The following is a 10,639-nucleotide window of genomic DNA, read 5'->3' as shown; positions in this document are numbered from 1 at the left end:
CGGCGAGCAGGCCGAGAGCCGGGCTGTTCGTCTCTGCGCCGGGTTGGAAGAGGGCAGCAGCTAGTGGCCGCGGTGAGCAGACAGGACCAGACGAGGAGGTAAATAAAAAATAGTGCGATCGTCAGCACGCTTGTTAATCAAAGACGTTAAATGAAAACAGGTTGAAATCAATGATCAGTTTAAAGTTAACGCTGTTTAGGTACCGAAACATGGCACCGTTTGATTTTACATGGATCGGTACTCGGTAGTACCGACGGAATTCGGTCGGTACCGATAAAAGTACCGAATTCGGTACCCATCCCTACTTACCGCAGTCTGATTTGGATATATTTACGTATTTAAACATAAAACAAAAGCAGTGTAGTCTTGTATTTCTTCATTGTGTTGAATAGTGAGGACAAGAATTATAGAAATTCTAAGTTTATTTGATAGAGAAATAATTATCTAGATAGTAATTAGTGAAAAAGTGAGTTAGAAATATATTAAGACTAAAATATAACATTACTTTACAATATTAAGTCTAAAATACACAAATCTTTGAGTAGAGTTGTTAAACACTTCTAAATACACTTATAACAAAAAAATGAAAATGTTTATTCACTGAAAACTAAATATAAAAGCTGAAAGAAGACGACAACATTATAGTTACTGCTCTCTATTTATCATTACTATTAGACTTCCATAAGCTACGTTAAAAAACGTAAGTTACTTTAAAAACCTTTACTTTTGTTTTCACATGGCAACCCCATTCTCTCAGGTGAAAGTTGGCTGTTTTTTTACCCAAAAACCACCTCTCCCTCCCTCCTTCCCTCCCGGAGTGCGGCATCCGACATTTAAACTTGCATTGTCGTCAATCACTACCACTACGTCAGCAAGATGACGGCAGAGGTATAACGGAGGACGGCGTGATGCGTAAATATAGGTTGTATTTTGCTGCCTGTATATACAAACTATATATATATTATATATATATATTAAGTTTTTGAGGGGAGACCAGTTTGCACTGTAATGCTTGAAAAGATACAGGTACAAGTTAAAACAATTCATGTTTTATTTTCTCTGAACATACCTTCGTTTTGTGTATCAGATGTAACGTTGCTGCATTTCACTGTGACAGATGTCGACGTCTTACTGACAACATTGGAAACAGTGCAGGTGAATTCGGTGTCCTCAGGGTAAATGGTGTACTGCAGCCTGGAGCCATTTATTTTCTGGTTCTTCACGGTCCAGTCGTAGGTGACATTGTTGTCAGAAGTCGCGCTGCAGTCCAGGAAAACAGTACAGGATTAATTCAAAGGGCTCCAGGTGGAAGAGGAGTTGATGGAAGGCTCTTTAGTGATGGGCTCTAATGAGACAGTAGAAAGAAAAAGAGGGAAGAATAACATTTGTGAAGTAGGGTTAGTGTTTCCTGCTTAAAATCTACTGTTGGCAGGTGAAATTCTTTCTTAATTCACTTTCACATAAGTCTGGTGGACTAGAGCGCACAAAGCATTGTAAACAAATGTCACATTGTTGGTGCTGTTCTGTCTATTTGACAGAATATGTGAGGGAAACAGTCGGACATGGCCTTTTAATGTGTTGTTGGTGCAGTTTTTTCACTTTTATGTGGCATTGATCAACTGTTTTTTCCAGTGCAGCCAAGCTAGGACAGGTGTAATGTGGTCACGTTTGCGTGTGCAGACGAACACTGCAGTAATGTTTGATTGGATGAATATCAGCCACAACTGTTTTACATTGGCGTGCAAATGTTGACAGGAACTTCTCCAAACCACCAGTGATGTGAGAATGGAAACAAAAAAAGTAACAGAATGGCCAAGAGATTATAACGTTAGATGATTACAAAGAAAGATGTGTAATCTCGGTGTATGTGGTGTTGAAATCTGGATCTACATTTGGTAACTTTTAAGCTTCCTGGATTCCTGCAAGTCATTAATTCTAAGTAACTATAGTGTTTCTGTAACACACACTTCTGCAGAAGTGGCCTCTACTGGCGTCATTATTTTCTGATGTTAAACATTTTTTTTCTTTTTTTGTTATTTTTTCATGTTGACTTTAACATTGGCACGTTGAGTGAAACACCTGTCCTTTCATACTTTTTTTAATACGTACCCTGAAAAACAAACGACATGAATTTGGAAATATACATCATTTAATTGAAAATTGTATTTTTACAGAGTAGGTGCTTTTACCACTACTTAAATGATTTAACATAGAAAAATAATCTCAATGCACTGAATGAGTACTTACTTTGATCATTAAACAAAAGAAGTTATAAACTCCTCAAAAAAAGTTTGGAAACATTATTTCGGTCAATTATTTCTTTTTTTAATTTTTATTCCCTGTATTAATACGAAATGTTGTTGTATTTTATATAGTTGGAAAACCCGATTAGTCAATTAGTTTACAACTAAGTACAACTTGTAAGGATCATGCATTTCTGGAATGAGCAATGCAGCTAAACGTGTGGGTAGTGCCCAAAAAAATACGTGTCAAAATCTCCTGCAATATTCTTTTGTTGATAACGTTTCCGAACTTTTTTTTGAGGAGTTTAGATAGTTACGTTATTACAATGGAAGCAACAGGTAACATACACAAGTTAATGAAAACAATATTGCTTTCAACACATTTAAATCATCTCAAATGATATTAACTTGTTAAAATAAATCAAATAAATCATCACTTATGTTCTTACAGATACACCTGCAAAGATACCTGACTACAGGAACATGCAAAGGATTTGAAATCAATAATACATGGCACCACCAAGTGGTTGATCACGTGAAACTGCAGACATGAAGAATGTAGGAAGATCACTCACTGCATTGTGAAAATGTTAACCTACTTATATTACATGCATACACTGTCAAAAATAAAAACTCACAAAAAAGAGTACATTTACCCTCCATGATAAAATACAGTTATATAAGGACTAATTTACACATTATGTATTATAATATGTTCTTTATAACAACAGTTCCATATATATAAAACACAGCTGGACGAGACAAAGTGTAACACAGAATTACCATAAAATACATCTGTGTCATCAGCAGAAACGTTGTGCAGAGTTAAACCTCAACTACAAAACACAACAACATGATTGTTAATGTTACACCTGGAGGCTGTAAACACGCAAATAAAGCTTAACAGATCAAATGGCAACAAAATGAAAGACAAAATATATCAATAAATCCAGAAACAAAACACCTCAACAGTTCTGAAAAGGGGTGGCAACCTTTTCTTTTTCTTCTTATACTCTCTAATTGAACAGCACAAGTACTAAGAGACTACTCTAGAGACTAGAGACTACTACTAAGACATCCAAAGAGCAGTTCTGCCCTAAACATTAAGGTTTTTAAGTTGTCATCTGTTCTTCACCTGTTGTTGATGATGAATTTCTCCTTAAGGACCTGGAACAAAAACACAATGATGATGAGATACAGATAAAATGGCACGTAACATGGACGGGCACTATCTGGTATTTTAATGTAATTTTAATAAAAGACGTAGCTTCGCGATGATTTGAAAATGTCGTTTGAAATTTGTGGTTGTGAGACATTTTTGTTGGATGTGATGTATGGAACAGACTCATCAATATTTAAATGACTGGAGCAGTTTGTCTCTTGAGGGCCTTCTGGAGGACTGTTATTTTATTACTTTGTGGTTTTATGGCTGTCCTTTACTGTTTTTACTTGTGTTGTTCATATGAGCACCTACTAGTACATATATGTCAGGACAAACTGTATGTGCAGCAGAGAACAACTATGCTGTGGTCTTCTCTCTATGCTGCATGTAGTAAAGGTTTGATTCTTCACACTGGGTCTGTTTTTCTCCAGAGAAATGAAGAACTGAAGAACTTAAGATGGTTGAATACCTATAAAGCCCAGAATTGGTAAATGTAAATGGATGGTAAATGGACCTGCACTTATATAACGCTTTTCTAGTCGCTTTGCTACCACTCAAAGCGCTTTACACTACAGACTGCGGTCATTCACCCATTCACACACACATTCATACTGGTGGCAGAGGTTACCCTAAACCAGGGGTGTCAAACTGATCCAGGAAAGGGCCAAGTGGGTGCAAGTTTTCATTCCAACCAAGCAGGAGCACACATGACTCCACTCATCTAATCACCTGGGCTGTCTTCACTCGTTTGATTTGTCGTATCAGGTGTGCTCTTGCTAGGTTGGAACAAAAACCTGCAGACACTTGGCCCTTTCCTGGATCAGTTTGACACATGTGCTCTAAACGGTGCCACCTGCCACCATTGGGAATCCATTCTCACACCGATGAACACAGCATTGGGAGCAATTTGGGGTTCAGTATCTTGCTCGAGGATACTTCAACATGTAGGCTGCCATGGTCAGGGATCGAACCACCAACCCTCCGATAGGTGGGTAACCCGCTCTACCAACTGAGCCACAGCCGCCCCAATTGGAGGACCAGTTGAAACTTCATTTAGTTTATTAATTAAATAAACCCTTCAAGATACATCTGGCCAGCTTGTAGACACAACTGGACTTTACAGGTCCTTTGACAAAGATGCATTGCTTTGACAATGTTGAAACTATGTCCTATTGTTATTATAACTATGTTTGTATACACACTACAAATTAATAGCATTAATTAATATTAATATATGCTGTTTGCCAGTCATACTGTATAGGAGGTGGTGCTGAATATACTGACTTACAGCACCCTCCAGTGTAGATTTTAAGGAACTTAAATTTAATAATGAAGAGCTTGTTTTTACCTGTGGTTAAACCTGGATCCACATTAGACTTCTCCTTTGGATCATCACTCCGCTTGAAACGACCTTTGAGCTGAACCGAATGAAATGTGGCATCAATGTGTCCATCTGAAAGTATGAATGCTTTCAGTTACAAAATCTGATACAAAAATTGGTTCCACTAATTACACATTAAAAACTTTTGAAGCTCCACCATTTCCAGCGTCTCCAGGACCACTGATTGAATCATAGACACAGTCAGCGCCTACAGATCAATGAAAATCAAGACAAAGTCTAATTAGTCACTTCATCTCTGTGACACAAAATAACACTTGTATTTGCAGTTTAACCACTTTTTTGGTTACGATGTTAGATCAGCATTTTGGAGGAACATCATTAAAAAAACTCAACATTGATTGACAATCCACATATAAGTTGCTGAATTTTCCCTTTCATTACTCAAAGTTGTGAAAAAGCTCCATGTTACTAAACGTTTACTTTACCTGTTCCAACAACCTCCGAGCCTCCTATTGTTTCATAGTCACTTCCATGAACTACAAGGAAGAGGGAAAACAAGTTCATGATAATTAATATTTGTGAGTGTATGAAAGAAGTTTTTTTGGGGGGCAATTTTAAAAAAACAACAACATCTGAGTGGAATGTTAAAGGGTTCAAAATCCTTGAGAAGGCAAACAGTGGATGGAGGACTGACCATAGAGGAGAGTGGAGTACACCTGCTGTTGAGTTTCACCTTGGTGGACTGTTTCAGACTGGATGGCCCTGAAACATGGGTAGATAAAAAATAGCTTATTAGGAGTAGAACTACTGAAAGTACAAACTTACTAAGGAATATGTATTTTACAGTATATTAATGCTATTAACGTTGGAGATGAGAGAAGAGTTTTCTAACCTGTTAAAACATGGACCTGTGAATAAAAATAAAATAAAATAAATTAATGGAACCACTGACCTCTGAAGTATTCAGTGATTTTGGATTATGATATAATTTGAGCAGACGGAGGTCTCACCCTTTGACTTTATGTAGAAAAGCAGCAAGAGCAGCACTACAGTAGTCAGTATAATTACAATAACCGGCCTGATAATTAACAGCACAAGATGTGAGGAGCTGGGCGCTGAAATAATAAACAAAAAGTATATCAATAGAACTATAATATATTTTCTTACAGAGAAGGTATGAAGGGCTTTACTAAAAAAGGTCAAACAGCACTGTACAACAAGATCTCCAACCTAAACGTCAGAATAGGTCATTTTTCAGTACCACCCATTAGAACATACGTATTGCAGTACAGTGGCACGTTCTAAAAATAGCACACACGTCATTATACATACATGTACAGTTCACGGTTGGAAAAAAGGCCTCAGCTTCTGTGAATTTAGGCTACAAACCACTGACCTAGGTTTAGGGCATAGAACTTCCTGGTTAGGTGTTATTAATGACAGTTTAAAAACTAAATGTACGTAAATGTCGGAAGTGAAGTAGCCACGAGGGTAATATGACTTTGGTCCGCACCAGAGTTTGTTTAAGCTTTCACACCAACAAAAAAACAAACGGATAATCCCACAAAACCCACCAGAGTTTGTTTCAACCGGACAAAACAGTTCAGGTTAATGACCCCTTAGATTAACGGTTATGAGAGAAAAAGTTGTGTGTATGAGCAAAAGGACAGAGACATTTCAGTTTGGACAAATTCTTGGTTTGGGAATAAATCAGTGAATTCCCATTACTGCTTTTAAATAAGCAAAAAAGGACAAAAACAGAGTAGTCCTTCCATGAACATGCATAAAACTTCCGTTAGTTACGCTAAACAACGTTTACTTTTGTTTTCACATGGCAACCCCACGGAAGTTGGCCGTTTTTTCGACCCATACGCCAACCCTCCCTCCCTCCCTCCGTCCCGGAGTGCAGCGCCCGCCATTTAAACTTTGTATCGCCGTCAATCACTACTACTACGTTAGCCAGATTACAGCAGAGGTATAGCGGAGGACTGTGTAATACATAAAGGCATGTATAGGTCATATTTTGCTGCCTGTACATACTACCTTTTTAAGTTTTTGAGAGGAGACCAGTTTGCACTGTAATGCTTGAAAAGATACAGGTACAAGTTAAAACAATTCATGTTTTATTTTCTCTGTACATACCTTTGTTTTCTGTATCAGATGTAACGTTGCTGCATTTCACTGTGACAGATGCCGACGTCTTACTGACAACATTGGAAACAGTGCAGGTGAATTCGATGTCCTCAGGGTTAATGGTGTACTGCAGCCTGGAGCCACTTATTTTCTGGTTCTTCACGGTCCAGTCGTAGGTGACAATGTTGTCAGAAGTCGTGCTGCAGTCCAGCAAAACAGTACAGGATTCATTCAAAGGGCTCCAGGTGGAAGTGAAGTTGATGGAAGGCTCTTTAGTGATGGGCTCTAATGAGACAGTAGAAAGAAAAAGAGGGAAGAATAAAATTTGTGAAGTAACAAAGTGACAAAATCTACCGTTGGCCGGTGACATTCTTTCTTAATTCGCTTTCACATAAGTCTGGTGGACTAGAGCGCACAAAGCATTGTAAACAAATGTCACATTGTTGATGCTGTCCTGTCTATTTGACAGAATATGTGAGGGAAACAGTCGGACACGGCCTTTAATGTGTTGTTGGTGCAGTTTTTTCACTTTTATGTGGCACTGATCAACTGTTTTTGTGTGAGTTCTGGAGTAGACTGACTATATTTTATTGAGGAAAATCATATAGAACAATAGACGACAACAAAGAGTATTGAAACACAGCCTTGTGCGGGATTTTAATTAAAATAGGTTTCCAAAATACAATCAGAATACAGTCAGAAAACCAAATCGAACAGCCCTCTCCAGTCTTTTGTTGAGCTTATTTTATATTAGGAGGTTTATGAATTATTAATTCTTTTGACTTCCTATCTTGGTTTTTAACTTTCTAACTTTAACAGAACTCATTGCGCCATCAACCCTTATCAACCAATTATCTCAGAAACACACACTGCATACGTGAGAATGTGCACGCATCTCGCCACAACAGTTCCTATAAGGGTCTTCTCTTCATGCCTTTGGTTTGGACTGCTTTCTCATCTGCAGACAAACAAACTCTCATGAACTTGGAAGCGAACTGAGGCCCCAATTTTTTTTTTACAGACCACAGTTTCAGTCTTTGGTCTGCACCGGAGTTTGTTAAAGCTTTCACACCAGCAAAAAAACAAACTGACTATCCAATAAACCCACCAGAGTTTGTTTCAATCGGACCAAACAGCTCAGGTTAATGCCCCCTTAGATTCACGGTTATGAGAGAAAAAGTTGTGTCTATGAGCAATAGGACGGTGGCATTTCAGTTCGGACAAATTCATGGTTTGGGAATGAATCAGTTACATTTCATTACTGCTTTTAAATAAGCAAATAGGACAAAAACAGTGACCTACAGAGTGAAAAAACAGTGAAAAACAGAGTCCTACCATGAACATGCAGAGTGATGGTGACTGTGGCTCTCTGTTTGTCATTCACATCCGCTGAAGAAAAAGTGAAATCACCAGAATCTTGGAGAGTCAGTCGTCTCACTGTTAAACTTAAGTTTGTAGAGTTCAGGTCTAATCTGCCCTGAAACTGATCTCCAGACAAAACCCCATCTCTGTCTGCAATTTGTGACCCTTTATATCTCCATCTTGCCGTGGCGACCCCTTCAGCTGGTAAACACGTTGAAAACTCCACAGTGTCACCAACTTTTTTATGGATGATGACATGTTGACAACTGGAAGCCTCCACATCTGAAACATAATCAAACAACAAAGTGAGTTAAATGTTTTTAGGTGTTGCCCAATTGATCTCAGTATAATCTAGAGCCCGACCAACTTTTTTTTAAGGGCAGATACCGATTTTAGAAATTTCACAGATAGCCGATAAGGCAGCTGATATTATACATTTTTGAGCTGTAATGTGGATTGTACACAGCTTTTGCATTTGTATTTCACTGTCAACTGAGAAAATAAAGAAAAATAGATATCAACACTGTGTGTTTAGTGTCAGTCAACTGCTGACCAAAAACAAATATCATTAAATACATTACTAGAAGTAGTGTGTTCTGCATTGTATATGAAAAGTGTTCATATGGGTGCATATTGGACAACATATATGCCGTTCCTGATAATGAACACTGTGTTCGATAATATCTGTCTGGTTCTAAATATTATTGATTGTCACCACTGTTCAGAGAGTTAAGGAAAGAAGGAAAAAACTAAAACAACAGAGCAATTCAAATTCAATAAAATGGAAAATATATTAAAATGCATGTAGTTGCATACACACACGATACAGATTATATGCAGACATCCAGGAAATAGTGTGAGCTCTGAACTCATGCAAGATTTCATCACCACAACAAATATCTCTGAAACCGAGCAGAGTTATACATACCCTGGATAGAGACGCCAACCAGCAGAAGAGCACAGCACATAAAGAAGTGGAGCATGTTTAGGAGCCCATCATCCATCTCTGTGGGGAGAGTTTCCTCGTCTGGTCTATCAAACTCTGCTGTTGCGAGTTAGAGAGAAAAAAATTAACATGCGGAAGTTTGACAGAAAGCAGAAACAAGCAGTCTGGCCGTGTCCGCTAAAAAGATAAGATCGAGTTTTGACTTACTCACTTATTACTTATTGTAGTCATCTGTGTAGATTAAGTGTGAAGGTGTTCAGTAAAGAGTAGGGTCTTCAGTCTCTTAAAGGTTGATAAGGACTAAGATCATCACCAGCTGTGTCTCCCCCTTCTTTCCAAAACAAAGGAGATTGTAAACTTTCTCAGTCGTCCCTCTTGGCTCCCTTATAGTAAAGATAAAGTAGCAGTGAAGGTAGCAACAGGGATTTACCTATCTGAAATCATGTTTACTTTAGAGGATCATAAAATATCAGGTACTGCAGATTCTCCGGTTCAAAATGACACCAAAACTTTCTATGGATGTTATTTCTTGATCAACCACAAAGGCCAAAATGTGACCTGCTACAGACGAGGTGAGGCTTGTTTTATACTGCCAGAACGCCTTTTGCTACGTGATTTTGTACAAAATTTACAAAGGCATGAAATCATATAGCATAGCACAAAAAGTTGAGCAGTGTGTCACCACAAGTGATGAGTAATCCAACAAAGGCATTTCAGTAGCTGGCTGACATCGTTAAATATTTCAAGTCAAGTCAAGTCAAACTTTATTTATAGAGCACATTTAAAACAACCGGGGTTGACCAAAGTGCTGTACAGTTATCACAGCTGCAGGAAATACAGTAAAAAACTAAAATACTAAAATATATAAACACAGTGCAACAATAGAATAAAATAAATAAATTAAAATAGAATAAAAACAATTAAAAATGTAATAAAATGTAGTTTTTGCCAAATTTTGCCATTAATCTTGATTAAAAGCCAGGGACAAAAAGTGTGTTTTTAGGGAGGATTTAAAAACCTCAAAAGATCCTGCAGATGGGATGTGCCAGGGCAGGTTATTCCAGAGCCACAAAGGCACGGTCACCTTTGGTTTTAAGTCTGGTTTTAGGGGCGGCCAGTAGCAGCTGACTGGAGGATCTCAGTGTTCTGGCAGGGGCGTGGATTTTAAGGAGCTCGGTCAAATACTGAGGGGCTAGGCCATTAAGAGCTTTAAAAACAAACAATAACATTTTAAAATCTATTCTAAAAGCAACCGGGAGCCAGTGCAGCCAAGCTGGGACAGGTGTAATGTGGTCACGTTTGCGTGTGCAGACGAACACTGCAGTAATATTTGATTGGATGAATATCAACCACAACTGTTTTACCTTTTTATTTTTATTTTTTTATTTAACCTTTATTTAACCAGGAAAGTCTTATTGAGATTAAAAATCTCTTTTACAAAAGAGTCCTGG

At 38.0% G+C, this 10,639-nt stretch overlaps 1 protein-coding gene across 1 annotated transcript; it reads right to left on the bottom strand.

The window, feature by feature from the left end:
• Positions 1–5,031: 5,031 nt before the first annotated feature.
• LOC131990171 (uncharacterized) lies at positions 5,032–9,382 on the bottom strand. The gene is made up of 9 exons (XM_059355569.1): positions 9,171–9,382; positions 8,216–8,524; positions 6,890–7,165; positions 6,038–6,048; positions 5,758–5,956; positions 5,640–5,655; positions 5,442–5,509; positions 5,233–5,283; positions 5,032–5,042 (listed from the first exon to the last, which is right to left on the bottom strand). Exons 1-9 carry the CDS (start codon positions 9,244–9,246, stop codon positions 5,032–5,034), a joined length of 1,017 nt encoding a protein of 338 aa, XP_059211552.1. The 5' UTR covers positions 9,247–9,382.
• Positions 9,383–10,639: the final 1,257 nt, after the last annotated feature.

Source organism: Centropristis striata, chromosome 17 (genome assembly GCF_030273125.1).
Source record: "Centropristis striata isolate RG_2023a ecotype Rhode Island chromosome 17, C.striata_1.0, whole genome shotgun sequence".
NCBI classification, from domain to species: domain Eukaryota; kingdom Metazoa; phylum Chordata; class Actinopteri; order Perciformes; family Serranidae; genus Centropristis; species Centropristis striata.
The sequence above is the reverse complement of the archived record's forward strand: the minus strand, read 5'-3'. Positions and strand labels throughout refer to the sequence as shown.